The 21,319-nt window shown below is 40.8% G+C and overlaps 1 protein-coding gene across 1 annotated transcript in view; it reads right to left on the minus strand.

The window, feature by feature from the left end:
* sptlc2a (serine palmitoyltransferase, long chain base subunit 2a) overlaps positions 1–21,319 on the minus strand; it is a 148,084-nt gene that overhangs the window by 47,982 nt on the left and 78,783 nt on the right. The window contains exon 9 of the mRNA XM_063044515.1: positions 13,790–13,916. Within this exon, the coding sequence (XP_062900585.1) occupies positions 13,790–13,916 (127 nt within the window). The remainder of the gene's footprint in view (positions 1–13,789; positions 13,917–21,319) is intronic.

The following is a 21,319-nucleotide window of genomic DNA, read 5'->3' on the forward strand; positions in this document are numbered from 1 at the left end:
TGCTTCACGCTTCCAACTTAGTTAGTATCATTGTATAGAAACAGGCCTTCAGCCCAATTTTCCATGACAGCCAAGATTTCCATTCAAGCTTGGTCTATATCCTTATAAACCATGGACCCCTCAGTTAATAGTAGAGGGTTCATGACATAAAAAAGGTTGGAAACTCTTGCACTAAATCTTCTCTATTTCTAGATGTTTTAACTCAAGGCCAGCGGATGCAAATTGATGGTTCTCATTTCTTGATGGACTCGATCTTATATTGTTTTAACGGTACTTTTCCATATTCCAGATCTGTGTTCTCAGCAGGCCATTAGGTAATTCAGGCCTTACAACCACTGCTCCAGTATTCATTTCCTGCCTATGCCATGTCCCTGATAATACAGCAGCATGCAGGTACTAAAGGACAACATGCACAAAGTTGAACAGAGCAACATTTGTCTTCTGCCAGTTAGTAAACAGTAAGTGATCTGGTTTAGATAGATGGCTACACACATCAGGGATGGATTAGTGTTTATCTGACAAGCCAAAATAGAACATTGTGCTCCTTAAAAGAATGCTACAAGACATCTGCGGGAAGCAAACCTAGTCTGTAAACAGCAAAATAAAGAAAGGGTCCACCTACTCACCTGAATCAATGAAGACATCTCTTCCACAACCAGATACCTTCAGATCACAATCAGTTATTTTAAAAACATCAGAATAGCAAAAAGTAATGTGAAATTTTAGGACTATTTTTCCCTGACAAGATAACTCGGAGAAATAAAATTTTCTTAAAATTGCAACGCAGAATAGGCTTTCCTCACACCTTTGAAAATTTCCCAGCAAATTTCTGTTATTTCCTTTGAGATCAATAACAACACTAGTTATCTTCTACTTTAGTCATTGCTTAATTCAATTACAAATAGATCAAAAATAGAAACATACTAAGCACGAGATTCTGCAGATGCTGGAAATCCAGAGTAACATACACATAATGCTGGAGGGGCTCACTAGGTCAGGCAGTTTCTATGGAAGGGAACAGAATCTACATTTCAGGCCGAGACCTTGGTGAAGTATTGAAAATATTGAAAGAACCAGAAGTATTCAATTCAGGTAGAAACAGTTAAATCAACCTTATCCAAGAAAGAAAAATGTGCTGGCATTGGAGAGAGTCCAGAGGAGGTCCCTGAGAATGATTCCAGGAAAGAAAGGGTTAATGAATGAGGAGCATTTGATGGCTCTGGACCTGTACCTGCTGGAGTTCAGAAGAATGAGGGAAGGGGGATCTCACTGAAACCTTTTGAATATTGAAAGACCTGGATGGGATGGATGTGGAGAGGATGTTTCCTGTAACAGGGGAGTCTTAGACCAGAAGGCACAGCCTCAGAACAGAGGGACACTGCTTTAGAACAGATGAGGAGGAATGTCTTTCGCCAGAGGGTGGTGAATCTGTTGGATTCATTGGCACTGATGGCTGCGGAGGCCAAGTCATTGGGTACATTTAAAGCAGAAGTTGACAGGTTCTTTAGTATGTCAAAAGGTTACCGGGAGAAGACAAGAGAATGGGGTTGAGAAGTATAATAAATCAGCCACAATGGTGGATCAGAATTAACGGGTGAAATGGCCCTTTTCTGCTCCTATGTCTTATGATCTCGACCAACTTCTGATATTTCAGGTCACTAACCAATTAGGCCTATATTTAAACTGGGATCCTTGAACAGATCAACAAATTATTGGGTCCACCTTGTTTGCAATTGCTTCCAGATGCTCCCTGGCCTGATTTACTTGCTCATATTTAAAGCTGTGGCTCTTATTACTAATGAACCAGATTGGTTCTTCAACTGGCCTTAATCCACTCTGAACAGAGAGCTTTGAGGGACATATACAGGATGAAAGAATGCAGCTCTTCTAGGAGTGGGGAAATCAAGAACTAGAGCGCACAGGTTTAAAGTGGAAGTGGAAAGATTTAAAAGGAAGCTAAGGGCAACTTTTTTCCTCCCACTGAGGGTGGTGGGTATATAGAATGCATTACCAAAGTGGCTGAGGTACACAGAAAGGAAAGGTTTAGAGTATAGGTGAAATGTGGACAAATGGGAGTAGATTAGCTGGGCACCTTGGTCTACAAGGATGAATTGGGCTGAAGGACCTATTTCCATGCTACATTACTCTGACTATTTGACAACATTTGATTCTTCAGCTTCACCATTTATATTGGCTATTTATATTGTTGCTTTGGACAAGCACCCACTCTTCAGAAAATGGTTCTTTACCACTAGTTGGGTTCATCAGACTTGCGTTAACCACTTCAATTGTCTCCTCATGATTGAAGATTTCTTGAAAGGGAGTATTTTAATTCATTTTTCAGGACCTGAGTGTTGCTGACAAGGCCAGCATTTACTGTCTGTCCTCAAGGTGGAGCCAGTGAGGCATCCTTATAAACAAATGCAATAATTCTGAAGATATTCTGATAGCACATAGTTGCACAAGTCATATGGGAATTTAGAAACAGCAAAGAACTACTGCCATTTACAAATCATAATGGTGTGAGACTGAGAACCTGCAGGAAGTGGTGTGCCCATGCCCTTGCCAGTACAACTTTGGCAGGAGCTACAGTAGTCCAAGTGACGTGCATTCTGTAGGTAGTGATACACACAGTTGCCATTGTGTGCTGCGAAACAGGTGATTGTTTAGAATAGTTTATACTGTGCCAAACAGGCCACGTTTACCTTAATGATGCCAGGCTTCCAGTGCTCTAACAGCTGTTGACTGGAGTTATCTGAGGTGGGATGTAGACTACTGTCAAGACAGCTGAAGTGAACTCCCATTGCAGATAGTATGGGTGACACTTTACATTAGATATGACAAAATGGCTGAGCAGAAGCTTTTCCAGAACTATCGCATCAAGCTGCAGACCCCTAATGCCTCAGACTTTGCCCGAGGATGTCATATGTTCCATCCAGTAAACTGAGAAGCTCTTGGGTTGAGTGACACAATCAGATGAAGCAACTGTAAGTCACATTTCAGTGAGACATAGCACACAGCAATGCCTCCGTTCTCTTTGTTATGTCAGTCTTGTCCTTAGCCCTGAAGGATCTCGGCCTGAAACCTTGACTGTTTACCGTTTTTCATAGATGCTGCCTGCCTGCTGAGTTCCTCCACCATTTTGTGTGTGTTGTTTTGGATCTCCAGCATCTGCAGACTATGTTTACCCTTAGTTCAACTTTGTTCTTGATAGCCTGAAAATTAACAAATGTTTGAGTGGGGTGGGGGGGGGGGGGGGGATTGAACCTTCATTGTTATAGCCTCACCTGCAGCCCAGTCCTCTTACCATGCATTCGAGATAAGTAGCTGCATCTAGTTAGTCTAATTGAAAGTTTTCTCGTCCATCGAAAAAAGTTTGAGATGATAGCTTCACTACGTCATAAGCCTCAACGCTGCTGTTTTGTGTGATTCAAGCTGATAAAAATTATTTGTATTTTTTTAATGGCTCATTTGAAGAAATTGAGCCCCATTCATTTCTATTGAAAGAAACACTCCAAAATATTGTGGCTGCATGGGGGGGGGGGGTGCGGAAGAAAGGGAGGGAGGAAATGCCTGATACTGATGCTCAGGTCATCTTGAATGTAGGGCAGGTCTAATCAACTTTGCCTCCAAATTACACATTTGCAAATCTTGTGAATTTTAAGGCAGAAAAAAAAAACCTTTGTAGGAACATGGCATTGTATTTTGACCACGAGTTTCATGTGTAATGTTTATCACAACTTAAGACGTTTTGCAAGAACCGGAATGAAGACATCTAACGAGCTCCCATGTGTAGGAGTATTGCGATCATTATCTTTGTGAAGAGAAATACCTGGACTTACAATATAAAATAAACACAATAAGGGCTACGGATTGATCTTTGTTTATCTTAGTTTATCCTCTGACCAAAAGCAGCCCAGGTGCAACTGTTTCATTCAAGACTACGTGCACCAAGTCATTTTCAGAGAATGACAATAATGTCATAAGGTTAAATTTAGTCCAAAACGTTTGGTAATTTTTTTAAAAAAGGAAGCTCTACTATCCAAAAAGCAACTACAATGTACTGGAATAAAAATAGAAAATGTTGGGAAAACTCAGTAGCTACAAAAAGTGAAACAGATAATGTTTCAGGTCAAAGATCTCTTCACTGTTTCTTTCCGCTGATGCTGCCCAACCTACTGATTTTCCTGCATTTTGTTTTATTTCAAATCACCAGCATTAGCACTTTATTTAATTTACAATATACAGGATAAATTGGTTGTTTTATACACTCCTATAACTAGTTTATTAGAAGCACTTCTCCATTGCACCAATTCCATTAAGAAAAAAAACAATTAAGTCATTTCATATGGTAAAACAAACTATTCGAAATACATAGATGCTACCTTTCTTGCTGACAGGGGAGAAAAAGTCAATTTTTAATTGATGACTGAAAGATCAACCTGAACTTCTCTCCCCATTCATGCCATCTAACCTGCTAAATATTTCCAGTACCTGCAGTTTTTTTCTATTACCATGACGTACAGAGATATAGCTATTAATGTTGAATATTCAAATAGAAATGTTTATGCATTCCTTCAGCAATACACTGTTCACTTTCCACAATTTTATTCATAATTCAAACACACCAGTTCTTCATACTGGGGGATTTCACTTGATAATCTGATGACTTCATCCAAGGACAAGTATCTTGCTGTCAGCTGGGATGCCCAAAAGTAAAGATAGATAATCACAACAGGAGTAAGCATAAATGTTCCAGGAGATGTAAATTGATAGAGCCACAGATGACATTAGGGAAAATTCCCAAAAAGTTTATTTGAAAAAGCTTCCCAAAAAGAGACAGAAAAACAGATCAGGGAGCATTCCTAAGCTGAGGACTTTTCTATCTAAAAGCACAATCACAAATAGTTTAATCAATAAATTTGGGAATTATCACCAAATTCTATAGCATGGTAAGCAGAAAATTATGAGGGGCACAGATAGTGAGAAACCTTTCACTTAGCTGAGATGTTCATGGCCAGAGCTTTAAGGGGTGGATGATCTAGAGGGGATTTGAGGAAGAATTTCAGCCACTCTGGGTGAAAAAATCTGGAACAAACTGTTTAAAAGTAAGATACTCTAACATTCAAGTATTTCGATGAACATTAAGTATCAAGGCCTAGAAAATTACAAGCTGAGAATGCTAGAAATGGAATTCCTACAGATCCTTATTTGATGGCTGGTATCAACACGGTGGGCCAAATAGCTAATTTCTGTTGTATAACTGACTCCAGTAGGTCCCTTGGCTTGTTTCACCAAAACTACCACAGAATCCAACTGGAAACAAATCTCAATCTGGAAACAAATCCTGTTCATGCTCATGCTAAACTGTAGTTAGAAATGTTTCAACTTTCCAAAGAATAAATTTTAGATTTCTTTTTCTGGTGGTTCCCTTTGATTAAATATGGCAATCAATTCAATTCATCCAGAATACTAACTCAATCCAGTCAAATATCACCCTCCTCTGAGTATGTTCTGCAGCCAATGAGACATTCTCTACACAGCAAGGAAACATGACTCTGACACCGCTTTCACTGCCACAGAATCTCCTGTCTATCCCATAGCTGTTGAGTCTTCTATCACTATCGCTCTGCCTGACTTTAGAATGTTTCCAAAGCTTGGAGTGTCCAAGCCCAAATCGCAGAGCTTCAAAATACAACATTATCCCTTTAGAGCCAGTGAGGCAGAATTTCTTTAGCCAGAGGCTGGTGAATATGTGGAATTCATTGCCACAGAGAGCTGTGGAGGCCAAGCCATTGGGCAAGTTTAAAGCTGAGGTTGACAGGTTCTTGATTAGTAAAGGCACCAAAAGGTCATGGGAAGAAGGCGGGAGAATAGTGTTGAGAGGGGTAATAAGTTAGCCATGATTGAATGGCAGAGCAGATTTGATGGGCCAAATGCCTAATTCTGTTCCTATTTCTACTGGTCTTACAGTCTTTACCCTTCCTGCTGAGCCATATTTACACAAACTTCAAGCTGTTTTTCCAGCCACAAACAAGAATTCATGGGAACTTGAAAAAGGAAGCCTGCTTCAGGCAAGAATAAACTCAATGACACTGACTGGAGATATACCGCGAACTCTCTTGTAAGAAGATTCCTTCACTGCACATTTCCATTTATGGTTTAGCTAGCTGTGTAATCAAAATCCCAACTGAAGTATAGTACTTTTTTTTTGAAGTCTCAAGTTGCAGCATATTTCAGATCAAAGCAGTTCAAGAGCAAGTCAACCTGTTTATGTTCAAACCTGCAGTTGGAAGCAGTAACTCATTGGAATTCCATGCTTCTTTTGGAGAGCAATTGATCAAACAGGGAAAGCAAACAGATGATCCCCCTCCATCGAACCACTGCTGGTTCCCTATGGATCTCTGGTGGTTTTATACACAATGTAGCTAGAAGACTTAAAAAATATGTATACACAACAACTCAGAAACCTCCCCACAACACCCCACCCCCCCAAACTTGCATGCCCACCAGAGAATGCATTTCTCCTCCGGCAGAAGCAGCTTTAGTATACAAAATTTGATAGGTATGCCTCAGGAGATCAAGTATTGAAATAAAGCCTTTCAAACCTTATGCACGATCCTGCTCTCTGGCATGATAATGGCAATTGAGGGACTGGATTTCAGCACTGAGAATTCAAATGGAGCTTGAAATGTCCCTGCTACTTAAAATTCAGGACAAGGACTTGTACTTGTTTTAACGCTTATGTTTTTAAACCTGCAGTTTGCCTTTTTTATAAATAAAGAAAAGATCAGCTTTGTCACATGTACATCAAAACAGTGAAGTGTGTTGCTTTTGCACCAAACCACAAAAGCAAGGATTGTGCTAGGCAGGCCACATGTCGCTACGCTTCTGGCACCAACATAGCATGCCCACACTCTTAATGTATATTTTTATAGTCTGGGAGAAAACCAGAGCACCTGGAGGAAACCCAGAGTAAGTCACGGGGAGAATGTACAAACTCCTTGCAGGCAGCAAAGGGAATTGAACCCCGATCGGCAAAAGCTGGTGCTGTAAATGACTATGCTACCAAGCTGTCTTTAACATCTAAAGTACAGATACCAGAATGCTAGTGCTGCAAGTTAACTTAAAACTGTTACCCTGCAGATTCACTAGGAGACCATAGAATGACTGTATGAACACTGAACCGTGCTGTGGATTGCGGTGGAGAAGCTGTCCCCATGTGAAGCCGTTCCTCAGCAGGTTCTGTATCATTCCAATGTGCGGCAGCTTAAGCAGGTATTTAAGATTAATGTTAAAGCTCACACATTCACATTTAGTAAGCTCAATCAAAATTTAAGGATATTTGCCAAATTCTACCTTTTCTACTCTATCCCCACTCACAGTACTGGGTTTTTTAAAACTACGTTCAGGCTTAGAATTTTCAATACTAGCTCATGGGGGGTTCACCTGAGCAAAGGGAAAAAAAAAATCACCCATAAATTTCCTTATGAACCGTTTATGCAATTTTCCATTAAAATATTTGAATTAGTGTGAGAAACACTTTGATTGATGGATAAAGAACCAAAGAGAATGAGGTTCAGACTCTTGTTTAAATGGCAAGGTCACAGAATTCTGACTGATGGAAGTTAGAAGCAGTTTTCACAAACACTATCAATCATTACATCTGACTTTCAACTTGGTGCCTTGGGAAAAATTAGCCATCAAGGGGACTCTCTGATTTCCCTTTTCAAAATTATGTTTTTCTAATATGCATCCTTGCCAAATAGTTTTTTTTACATAATAAATGTACTTCCAACTCAAACACGAGCAATTGTTACTGCAATAAATTCTGCAAAAACAAAATCTGTAGAAGAGAATGGACATTGCAGAGGCAATTTTCCAGCAAAATGATGAAGGGGCAAATTCCCTTCCCTTCATGAGCAGGACAGAATTAATATTCTCCTTAAAGTAGTTTTTTGGCCATTTTACAACCCTCTACATTGAATTTAAAGATGTATACTCATGGTTTCTGCTAATCCAAACCAATTCCTTGGAGTTCAAAATGCGTCTTTCTCTTGTGCCCCAAAATTTGTTTCGGAGGCAGAGATTATGTAGTAGTTATACAACCCTCCCTTCCTGAGGCTAAAAAACAGACACAAACGATGTCTGCTACTTTTGTAGCTTGCCACATGCAAGCAGCTTTGCTGCCAGAAGTTCTATATATGGATGAGAAGAAATGATCCAGGAAAAGCAACTGGTAAATTGCCACTAATGACAATGGAAATGCCCAAAATTCACAAGCAGCCACAATCTTTGAAAAGCTACTCCAGGTAGAGGGGCCCTGTAAGTTAGGAGAAGGCATCCTCCCACAAAAAAAGTACCCAACTTCTATGGCCATCTGCTCCCATTCCATTTTACAACCATTTCAAGATTGTGAAATAAACCTATGCAAAGTTTACCAACGCAGTTTTTTTTTAAAGCAGACTATTTTATTTATTTTAATCTGCTCCAGTCATCAATTTATTAAGTGAAAATGAGGTAAAATGACAAAGTACATGCTAATTAACAGATTATCTAAAACTTACCTGGACTTGGAAAACTATTCAAGGTAGCATAAATTAGAAAAGTGGCTTTTCAACAGTGCAGCAACCAATTGATTTTCCATCACCTTCCATAAGGTTCCACTGGGCATCCATCAAAAATGAATGACCCCTTACCCAGAAATTACAGACCCTAGGTCTAGTCTCTCCAGCTAAAGGAACCAGCCACATCAACTATCATCCCATTTCAGAATGTTGTACATTTCAATGACATCAAACCTCATTTGAACTACCCAGGTATATTCCTAATCCCTTACGGTTCAACATGATTACCCTCAAAATCCTGCAGTTGAATGCAGTGTATAACCATCAGTCCATTTTCCTTTGGCAAGACACCATTCTAGGCGTGGCCTTCTTAACAAACGCATTGAACAAGATTTCTTATCCTTGTGCTCCAAACCCCTAGTAAAAGGGCAACATATCTTTGTTTGCTGCTGCTGCAAGTCCATGATATATTTTGTGCAATAGCTCTTCCAGATCTGTCTGAAAACCAACATTAGCTCCACTATTTAGATATAGTTTTGCTAATTTTCCTACCAAATAATCCAATTTTCTCACATTAAGCTCACTGCCACCTGTTCACCCTCACACGATCTGAATGCCTTGGCAACTCACTTGCCAAACTTTTGCCAGCAAATTACATGAAAGGGTTGAGCACAGTTATTACCATAATCTGTAAAATGCTGAGGGCATTGTACTGATCCTCAATGTATTCTGTGGGTAACATCACAACTCCCACTGTGGCGTCCAAGTGATCTCAATTTAAGTTAATAAATGTAAAGCCAAGGTCAGTACCCAACATCAACACAAAGTGCAAACCTCAGGATTTAATTCAATATCTAGATTCTTAATGTAATAACTCAGAGTTCTGATCTGCCATACTAAGCGTCGACAACTCGAACAGTTGAACAATAGGACGACAGAATTTAAGCCTGAATTTACACCACACAAGACAGCTGCCAAACTTCAAAAGTTAGTAAAGTTCCCAAATTCATGGAGCATAATCGTGAGTAAACTAGAAAAGTCAAGATTGTAGGTATCCTGCTTCCAGATGAATGGGGGGGGGGGGAGAGAGAAGAGAACTATAGTTCCATTTTAGCTGCACTGATCACCCAAATACCAACAAAACACAAATGGATGCAAATCATCTTCAATACTGAGATGAAGATACTACAGATAACCGAGAAACAGTTAAAACCAGAATGAAATTGTTAAAATACTGATTACAGATTTCACAAGAAATATTATTCATCCACTATTCCGTAGATTTCCCAGTTTATAAAAAATCAGCACAAAGCATGAACTTTGTACTTCCTCACCATTCAATTGTAGCCAAGTTACCCAACTACATAATTTTTTAAAAAGAGACATCCATTGTTACCTTACACCAAGATTAAAATACTCATCTGCTCCAAGCACACAAACTCCTTACATCATTTCCGATTCGCAGCTTGTACAAATCATTAAATGATACTATTTCTTTCCAAATTAAATGTCTATTTGATCTTTTAATCTAAAAAGGTGTCTTGATTCTTTACAGGGCAACAGGTGGCCAACAAGAGACAGAGTGTGGACGTTATGGAGAAAAAAAGTACATCTTTTGATAATTTTACTTCTTCAGAGTGGGAAATAACCATCTTGAGGCATTTCTTGGTATCAGAGCCACACTTTTGTTGAAAATTCAGTGCAACTGAAGTTGTAGAAAGCCATGCTACCTTTAGGATCAGGAGACCGCATCTAATACAAATGAGAGAACCAACTCCAATTTAGGATGAAAGGCAAGCCCTACAAAAACCTCTGGGAGAATGCAGAAATCATGGTATGAACATTGATTCTATCTGGGCAACCTCCAAACTGATGGCATGAACATCGGTTTCTCTAGCTTTCAGTAATTTCCACCCTCCCCCCCCTTTTTCATTTTCCATTCTGGATACCCTCCAACTCCTTCCCTTCTCACCTGCCCATCACCAGCCTCCAGTGCCCCTCCTCGGCTATCCCCCATCCCCCTATCACTTCCCAGCTTCTCACTTTACTCCCCCTCCCCTCACCTGCTTTCACCCATCACTAGGCACCTCCACCCCGTCCCCCTACCTTCTTATCCTGGCTTCTTTCCCCTTCCTTTCCAACCCTGAAGGGTCTCACCTGAAACATCAACTGTTTATTCCTCTCCATACTCGCTACCTGTCCTGCTGAGCTCCTCCAGCATTTTGTGTTGCTGTGGGTCAAAAGCTTGTTATTGTGTTGTACTATGCTGCCCTATTATGCAGCCCATAACATCTAATATCTCAAGTCACTTGCTCCGATAATCCATATACCCACTCCCTGAACCATCTTCCATGGCTTTTGTGGTGAATACAAATAAGAATGTGTTTAAGAGTTCACCCATATTCCGAGCTCCACACAAAAATGACCCTTTTGCTCCCCAAAGGAACTTACTACTAGATACTTGTCCTGAAAGACTTACAAAATACTTCATACAAAATCACCTCTCCAAAAGGTATTCCAGCAGGAATCATTGCAACAGACACTCTAAACTACCTTATCCTGCTGACTTAGTTTCAAACATTAGGACCTTAGAATATTGAAACTAATAAATTAGAAACTTAACCTCTGAAGCCAGCAGATTTCAGTTACTAACAAAACATTCCCAATGGAACAGAATCCTTAAATACATGTGGTGCCAAAATTCTGGGAAGCCGAAAACAGTATAAAATATGTTCACTTTTCATTCACTAATAATTTCAAACCCCAAGTTGTTAAATATAGCACATATGCAGTGTTCAAGTTTGTTTAATGTTATTTCCAGTACACAACTGTAAAGCACTTGTTACTCTGGATTCACTAAAGCATGAAGAAACATCTTTAAGCACAATAACAAAAAACAATAAATATGAATACATAAGATAGCTTATATACGTAGATTGCATGTCTGTAAAGTGATGCTAGGCACAGGAGTATTTGTATGCAAGGTGACTGACTGGAAATGATAAAATAGTGGTGGTTTGGGATGCAGAGGGGTTAGTTAGTGGGTGGAGGTGTTGATCAACCTTACTGCTTGGGGAAAGCAACTGTTTTGGAGTTAGGTAGTCCTGGCATTGGTGCTATGTAGACTCCTTTCTGATGGGAGTTGATGAGCAGTTAAGGTGAGATCCTTCATGTTGTTACTGGACCTTTTCTGACATCTTTCTGTATATACCAAAGACATTGTTCTTTTTAAATTTTTTTTAAATAATCACAAGACCCTGCTGAACATTAAAAACTTGAAGCACTGCAGGACTTATCCCATCAGCAAATTGCTCGTTGGCAGAGAAACTGAAGGAACTGGACTTGATGAGGATTGTGCTGCTGTCTGTGTCACAGATATGTCAGAGGAGTCAGCATTCGAAGGTAGTGTGCAGTCCAACAGTGAGTGATCGTCTTAGTCACTTTTCTTGTGATCGCAAGACCCTGTTAGACATTATTAATGTGGAATGCTGCAAATTCGATTCACTGATTTATTGGTGGATGTCAGGGGAGCCACATGGCCTCAGTTGTTGTAAGGATGAGGCTTTAAACTGTGGCGTCACCCATTTACAGCCACCTAGGAGAGAGGTGGAGTCGGAGTGCTCCATCGGAGGTGGTGTGGTGTGCTGTCCAAGCTGGAGTCCGTGTTGCCCGGCAGTGTTTGCTCGGCAGAAAACAGCTGTATTGTGTTTAACTGCATATTGCTGCAACATTCACGGACTCAGGGTCTTGGACGATACTTTTTTGTGAGACTATTTTACTGCTGTCTTATTTGTGCTTGCTACTTGATTGTGTTATACATGCCTTGTGCTATGAGACTGTTGGTGCTGTGTTTTGAACCTTGTCCCCAAGCTAACACTGTTTCGTATGGCCATATTCATGTATGGTTGAATGACAATTAAACTTGAACTATATGTCCTTGATGGTGGATTGGCTGGTGCCAGTAATACATTGGGCAGTTTTGACTACCCATTGTAGAGCCTTCTTGCCCACTGCAGCACGTTCGGCTGGTCTCTACTGCACATCTGTAGGATGATGCAGGATGATGCAAGTACTGATGACCATATTCAAGCTCTCTTCAGCATTCTCAGAAAGTAAACAATACTCCTGCTTTAGACTGAGTGTGTGTGTATATATAAAATATAAAAAGGAGGAACATAGATAGGATAGGTAGTAAGTAAGAAATGTTCCTAGGCGATCAAGACTAGAGGGCGTAAGTTTAAGGTAAAACAGAACATTACAGCACAGGTCCTTCTGCACATGATGTTGTGCTGACCTTTTAACCTATACAAGATCAATCAACCCTTCCCTTTTACATAACTCTCCATTTCTCTAAGAGTTTCTTAAATGCCCCTAATGTATCTGCCTCTATCAACACTTATGACAGAGCAATCCCCACACTAACCACAGGAGAACCGTGGAATAACCTTTTAAACACAGAGGTGGCAAAGAAAGGGACTTACAAAATTTAAACATCTAGCAAACTCGAGTCACTATTAAATACGTGACTTTGAACCAAGTACAGTTAGTACTTGGTCGGCATAGACCTTGCAGATTGAAGATTTGTACTAACTACGACAAAATAAATAACACTCACAACATGCTGGAGGAACTCAGCAGGTCGGACGAAGGGTTCCGGCCCGAAACGTTGACCGATCTTTTCCACAGATGCTGCCCGACCTGCTGAGTTCCTTCAGCGTGTTGTGAGTGTTGCTTTGACCCCAGCATCTGCAGATTATTTTGTGTTTACGACAAAATAAATGCCGCTTGAGCAATAACAGTGAATTTCTATTGATTGAGATATTGCAGCACAAAGGACTGAATTGGGACAACATTGACACAGACCAAGGCCACCATATCCTTGATGCAGAAAGGACATCAAAACATGTACGACATTGATGTCATCTATATAGCTTTGCAAGAACAAGCATGCATTCACCAATAGAAGACAAACTCCACAAATAAATTTAGGCCTATCATAGTTAAAATTAATACTAACAGTAACGTACATAGTATATACTCACGTCGAATTAACATTTCATGGTTGCTATTTCCGCAGTGCATGTTTTTCTTTTCATTACTAACTTAACAGAAATTCATGGTACACTATAGAAAGATTTTTCCCACCAAGGTATGGCCTCCGAGAATTCAATGTACCCAAAAAGGTTGAAAGTTGCACCTTCCATTATGCCATAGAAACTTACCAAGAGTTGTACCATCTTCTCCCATAATGCACTTCATGGAGGCGATGATCTGTTCTGCAACAGGTGCAGACATTGAAGTAGCATAAACCGTACTGTGAGAATATGAGCGAAGATAGTCCACAAGTTCCTGAAATGCAGATACATCCCAAATGTTAAGAGGGGTGATTAAATAAACAGCCACCGAAATGAACAAGGAACTGTTTCCCATTCCAGCAATGCTGAACATTTCTAGCATTTTCTGCTTTTAATTATGGAAACTAGCACTGAGTTGCCTGAAATATATAAGATTAAAGGGTTAGTTAGGAGGGTCTAGAATCAGCCGAAAAGAAAATCAAAAGCAGGGCTTTCAGAATTATACCAAGGGAACACTTCAACACAGTATTGCAGCAGCCTGCAACTGTTAGATGTTGATCTTTAAACAATGGATTCTTACATCAATTTATTAAGGACTATAGAACCAAAGGAAATATGAAACCATATCACAAATTAACGACAGTCTTTCTGAATGGGTGAATAGGTTTGAGGGGTTAAAAAGATTCTTATGTGCCCATCTTTCCCACAGGTAGAATTTAACTCAAATTCAAACAGCAACCAACACATTAAAAAAAAATAGTTCTAACCCTATTTTAAAACCTGTTTTAATTCTAGTGTTCAAAGTGCTCCTTCCCACCCCCACCAACTCTGAGCTATTTAACAATCTTTTTGTAACACTTGCAATCGTAACAAGCCAAGGCATTTCTTACTTTTCCACACCTTTCCACAGCATCCAGAATACCAGTATCTGCTGGGTTTTACAAATCCAATTTCCTTTTCATTTACCCAACACATTTGGAATTGAACAATATAGTAAAATTAATTCTCTGCAATAAGTTGAATCCAAAGCCACAGTAACAAACCATCTTGTGGAATAGGTAGATAGACTGATATACACTATCAATGCACCAGATTATTCTTTGAAGTATCGTTTCAGATCTGCAAGATTAAGTTAGATAAAGAACATGCAACCCCTTGTTAAAATGAGCTAGTGAGGCAGAGTTAAATTTGCATTCTACAGAATCCTTGAAAAATACTTCCTTAGGACAGATGGCCATTCAGCCCAGCAAGTCTATGCTAGCCCTCATAACAATCCCATTAATTCCACACCTCCCCCACTTATTTCTTAGTATTTTGCTCTCACCTTCTGTCAACACCCACGCTGGTGCTACTTTACAATTAACTTCCAGCACATCTTTGGGATCCAAAGGGGAACCAGAGGTCGGTCCAAATCAAAACCAATGTGGTCACAGAGAACGTGCAAACTCCACATGGTCAAGATAAGAGACCAAGTTGTTAAAACTCATTAAGTAGAAGCTCTAGCGCACATGCGCCGGTTGTGCATGCAGCCTGGTACAGCTGTTCCGATCTATTCTTACTTTCTTCTCCTTACTTTTTAATTTACATTATTTTTGTATTTTTTTTTTCTCATGGTAACATGTTGAAGCTGCACCCTCTCTAACATGCTGGTAGAGAGAGTTTTATTTGGTTTTTTTTTAAGCGCTGGAAATGGTTACATCCCGACATGCGGGACAGAAGCAAGGTCACATTGTGTATTCCAGAAACCAGCTAATGCCGGCTGGTTTAGCGAGCAGAGTGGCGGACACCCCTGCTGAAATCCGGAGGAAAACACAGAGGATGCAGAGGGGGATCACAAAGTCGAGGAAAGAGGACCGGGTCGAGACAACAGAGACGTATGGAGAAGAGGAGTTCGGTGGGTAATACCGTTCCGGCTGACCGGAAGTGCACTGAGAGCGGTAAGCGTAAAGGAGTTGGGTGCTTACTGATCTGGTTAACAACAGATAGTGCAATTCGGTGCATATTACCATCGAGGAACGCGTTTGCAGACTGGATATTGACATTTTTACTGTTGGACTTCAGTCACATTCCACCGTGATACAACACTGGGCGGCACGGGAGGTCGTTCCTGCCTGTGGCCATCGAACGTGCAGCTCCTCCCGTGGAGGGTCAGACACCCTGAGCCAATAGACTGGTCCTGGACTTATTTTCCATCTGGCATAGTTTGCATTTTGTTGTTTGATTGTTGGTGGTGTTTGTATTGCTATATTTACGCTCTATTCTTGGTTGGTGCGGCTGTAACGAAACCAAATTTCCCTCGGGATTAATAAAGTCTATCTATCTATGCCACTGCATCACTGTGCCCTCAAGACAGACACACACTAAGTAAACTGAACTAGATTTCAGCTTTGGCTGCTTTGTGGATCACTGCTCCCACCTAGTGGATTCAGGACATTGCATCTTTTGGTATATTCCAAGTCTCAGTTGGAAAGGTACTTGGCTAGGTGAGAAACGCAACTTGCAGCGTTGAATTGGTTTGAAAATTACACAGACAATAATTATGCCTATGTCAAATTAGACTGCTTGAGAAAAAATTCATGGTAAGCCCTCTACATACCCAGTGTTTTTTTTAGTATTTAAAAATACAACATGATGCAATTCCACCCTTAAATTTCAAGTTTTGCACATCAGTATCAACATTTACAGCAGCCCTACTCCAATAACTTTAAAATCCATTAACTATGTGGCATGACTTGTGTGATGAAGTAGAGAGGATTTCTGGGGTCAGTTTCCATTAAAATAAATAGCACGTTTATCACTTGTGGTACACATTAGTCTGATTTAAATGTCCTCACGAGAAAAAAAGCAGTAAATTTACTCAAGTTAATTAATTCTCAATTACAAAATTATGAATTTAAATTAGGTGCTTTGTTTTAGAGTCCAAGGCTTTACAGCAAGCAACTTGTAATAGTATTTTCAGTGATTGCCAGGAGGTGGCGATAATAAGCAGCTACAGGCTGCCTTCTAACAACTACAGTTCCATTGAACACTTCACCAGTGAGTGGTGTTGGGGACCGCTGATCTACTGTATGCAATGCACTTCGTACAGCCTTCTCTACATCAGTGAGACTTGACATTGCAGGACTGCTTTGTTCAGCACCTCTGCTTTGCCCACAACAAGCAGGATTTCCCAGTGGCCAAATATTTTCATTCCAATCCTCATTCCTACATGTTGGCCCATTGGCCTCCTCCACTGCAACAATGTGAGGGATGGAAGAGCAACACCTCATTCCACCTGGATAGCTTTCAAACTGATGGCATGAACACAAATTTCTCCAGCTTAGAACATAGAAATCTACAGCACATCACAGGCCTTTCGGCCCACAATGTTACCTACTCGAGACACTGCCTAGAATTTCCCTACTGTATAGTCCTCTACTTTTCTAAGCTCCATGTGCCTACCAAACAGTCTCTTAATAGACCCCAAAGTATCTGCCTCCACCACCGTTGCTGATAGTGCATCCCACACGCCCACCATTCTGTGCGGAAAAACTTACTCTCGACATCCCCCCTGTACCTACTTCCAAGCACCTTAAACTATGCCCTCTCATGTTAGCCCATTTCAGCCTCTGGCTGTCCACATGACCAATGCCTGTCATCATCTTGTACACCTCTGTCTGGTCACCTCTTATCCTCCATCACTCTAAGCAGAAAAGGCCAAATTCACTCAACTTATTCTCAGGCATATTTTCCAACCCAGGCAACATCCTTGTAAATCTCCTCTGCACTCTCTCCACATCCTTCCTGTAGTAAGTTGACCAGAACTGAACACATACTCCGAGTGGGGTCTGACCAAGATTTTATGTAGCTGTAACATTAGCTCATGGTTCTTGAACTCAATTCCACAGTTGATGAAGGCTAACACACCATATGCATTCTTAACAACACTGTCAACCTGCGCAGCAGCTTTGAGCGTCCTATCCACACAGACCCCAAGATCTCTCTGATCTCTAACTATGTCTCTCTAACTGCTCATAAATCCTGCCTCTCAGGATCTTCAATAACTTGCCCACCACTGAGGTAAGACTCACTGGTCTATAATTTCCTGGGTTATCTCTACTCCCTTTCCTGAACAAGGGAACAACATTTTCAACCCTCCAATAATTCTGTCCCTATTGATGATGCAAAGATCATCACCAGAGGCTCAGCAATCTCCTCCCTTGCTTCCCACAGAAGCCCAGGATACATCTCGTCCGGTCCCGGCGACTTATCCAACCTTAATGCTTTTCCAAAGCTCTAGCACATCCTTTTTCTCAATGTCTATACGCTCAAGTGTTTCAGTCTGCTGTAAGTCATCCCCACAATTGCCAAGGTACTTTTCCCTGGTGAATACTGAAGCAAAGTATTCAAGTACCTTTGCTACTTCCTCCAACTCCATGCACACATTTCCACTGCTGCACCTGACTGGTCCCATTCTCATACGGCTCATCCTCTTGTTCTTCACAAACTTGCAAAATGCCTTGGGGGTGGGGGGGGGGTGTCTTTTAACCTGCTTGCCAAAGCCTTCTCATGGCCTTTTCTAGCTCTCCTAATTTCATTCTTAAGCTCCTTCTTGGCAACCTTGTAATTTTCTAGAACTCTATCAGTACCTGGTTTCTTGAACCTTTCGTAAACTTTTCTTTTCATAACTAGATTTTCCATATGCTTTGTTTACCATGGTTCTCTTGCCCTACCACCCTTTCCCTGCCTCAATGGAATATACCTATACAGAACACCATGCAAATGTTCCCCAAATATTTGCCACATTTCTGCCATGCATTTCCCTGAGAACATCTGCTCCCAAGTTCCTGCTTAATAGTATATTTCCCCCTAACCCAGTTAAATGTTTTCCCAAACTGTCTGCTCCTATCCCTCTCAAGCACTATGGTAAAGGAGATACGAGTTGTGATCACTACCTCCAAAATGCTCTTCTGAGAGATCTGACACCTGACCAGGTTCTTTTCCCAATACCAGATCAAGTACAGCCTCTCCTCCAGTTGGCTTATCTATATATTGCATCAGGAAACCTTCCTGAACACACCTAACAAACTCTAACCCATATAAACCCCTCGCTCTAAGGAGATGCCAGTCAATATTAGGAAAGTTAAAATCTCCCATCACAACAACCCTATTATTGCGCTGTTCCAGAACCCTCTTACTATTGGAAGGGGGAGGGTCTATAAAAACACCCAATAGAGTTATTGCCTCTTTCCTGTTTCTGACTTCCACCCACACTGACTCAATAGCTAATCCCTCCATGACTTCCTCCTTTTCTGCAGCCATGACACACACTATGCCTGATTAGCAATGCCATGCCCTCACCTCTTTTGACCTCCCTGTTCTCAACCCCTGCAATTCTAGTTTAAACACCGCTCCCCCCCATAGCATTAGCAAACCTCCCCGCCAGGATATTAGTCCCCCTCGGATTCAAGTGCAACCTGTCCTTTTTGTACAGGTCACATCTGCCCCAGAAGAGTTCCCAATGATCCAGAAATCTGAATCTCTGCCCTCTACTACAATCCTTCAGCCACGCATTTATCTACCACCTCATTCTATTCCTATACTCATTGTCGTGTGGCACAGGCAGCATCCAGAGATTACTGTCCTTGAGGTCTTGCTTCTCAGTTTCCTTCCTAACTCCCTGTATTCTGTTTTCAGGACCTCCTCCCTTTTTCTACCCAAGTCGTTGGTACCAATATGTACCACAACCTCTAGCTGCTCACCCTCCCATTTCAGGATGTTGTGCTAACTTCCACTACTTTCAGATGGATACAAGAAAATTTCCAAGTCAGTGAACATCCCTTGGAGTACAGTGAAGTCAATCATCAAGAGATGGAAAAATACGGCTCAGCTGTAAATCTGCCTAGAGCAGGCCATCCTCAAAAACTGAGTGACTGTGCAAGAAGGGGACTACTGAGGGAGGCCATCAAGAGACCCATGACACTCTGGAGGAGTTGCAAGCTTCAGTGGCTGTGAAGAGAGAGACTGTGCATTCAACTGTTGACCTGGTGCTGGAAGAGGGTTCTACAGTCTGATGAAACCAAAATTGAGCTCTATGGCCATTAGACTAAATGCCATGTTTAACGCAAGCCAAACACCACACATCAAAAACACACCATCCCTACCATCAAGCATAGTGGTGGCTGCATCACGCGATGGGGATGCTTCACTGCAGCAGGCCCTGGGAGGCTTGTGAAAGTAGAGGGTAAAATGAATGCAGCAAGATACATGGAAATCCTAGTGGAAAACCTGATGCAGTCTGCAAAAGAATTGTGATTTGGGAGAAAATTTGTTTTCCAGCAAGACAATGACCCTAAGCACAAAGCCAAAGCTACACAGGAATGGCTTAAAAACAACAAAGTTAATGTCCTGGAGTGGCCAAGTCAGAGTCAAGACCTCAGTCCAATTGACAATTCGTGGCTGGACTTGAAAAGGGCTGTTCACTCACGACCCTCATGCAATCTGACAGAGCTTGAGCAGTTTTGTAAAGAATGGGGAAAAATTGCAGTGTCCAGATGTGCAAAGCTGATAGAGACCTATCCACACAGACTCAAGGCTGTAATTGCTGCCAAAAGTGCATCTACTAAACACTGACTTGGAGGTGAGTGAGTAAGCAATGAATTATTTTTTGTTTAATAATTGTAATAAATTTAGACTAATTTGTAGTAATTTGTTTTCACTTTTGACACGGAAGAGGCTTTTCTGTTGATCAGTCAAAAAAGCCAAATTAAATCCACTGATTCAGTATTGTAAAACAATACAACATGAAAACTTTCAAGGGGGAGAATACTTTTTATAGGCACTGCATACTGTTCCAAACTAACCCAATGCAACAAAGAATACAACGTAATATTTAGACTTGTTACATTTGACATTCAATTCAACAATTACAGATAAGCAGCCTTTCCTGTTCGCATCAGAACTGAGCAGCTCTGATGGGAAATTATTGACCTGAAACATCAATCATTTTTCTCTGCAAAAGCCACTTGGCTTGAGTGTTTCCTGCATTACTTTTACTCCAGCTCTCCAGCATCTGCAGTTTGCCTTTCATCTGGATTAAGAACAGCAAAATATATTGCTTCTAATGCAATATATACCACTTTTCTACAAAAAAGTCTTGGAGACAGCCCAGTCCATCACAGGCAAAGCCTTCCCCATCTTTGAGCACATTTACAAGAAGCACTGCCTTACAAGTAAGCAGTATCCATCGTCAAGGACACCCACCACACAGGCTTTTCTTGCTACAACCATGGGCACAAGGTACCGGAAGTCACATCACCAGGTTCAGGAACAGTTACTATCGTGCAGCCATCATGCTCCACAAATACTTCACTCACCTCAACTCTAAAATGATTCCAAACCCAACAGACTCACTTTCAGGGACTCTAAAACTCATGCTCTGTTTTTTTCTAATTTACACAATTAGTCTTTTGCATAATCATTGTCAGCCTTTAGGTACATAGTTTTTCATAAATCATTTCTTTACTTTCTTGTAAATGCCTGCAAGAAAATGAGTCTCAAAATAGTATATAGTGACTAAATCCACTGATAGATCAATTTAATTTGACTTTGAATAAATTTTATTTTGATTTTAATGCATGGGAGGAAGTTCAGCTCATTATTATAAACAACCAGCCTCTGGGAGGCAAACAGGATGTG

The sequence above is a fragment of the Mobula hypostoma genome, chromosome 1 (genome assembly GCF_963921235.1).
Source record: "Mobula hypostoma chromosome 1, sMobHyp1.1, whole genome shotgun sequence".
Classification (NCBI taxonomy): Eukaryota; Metazoa; Chordata; class Chondrichthyes; order Myliobatiformes; family Myliobatidae; genus Mobula; species Mobula hypostoma.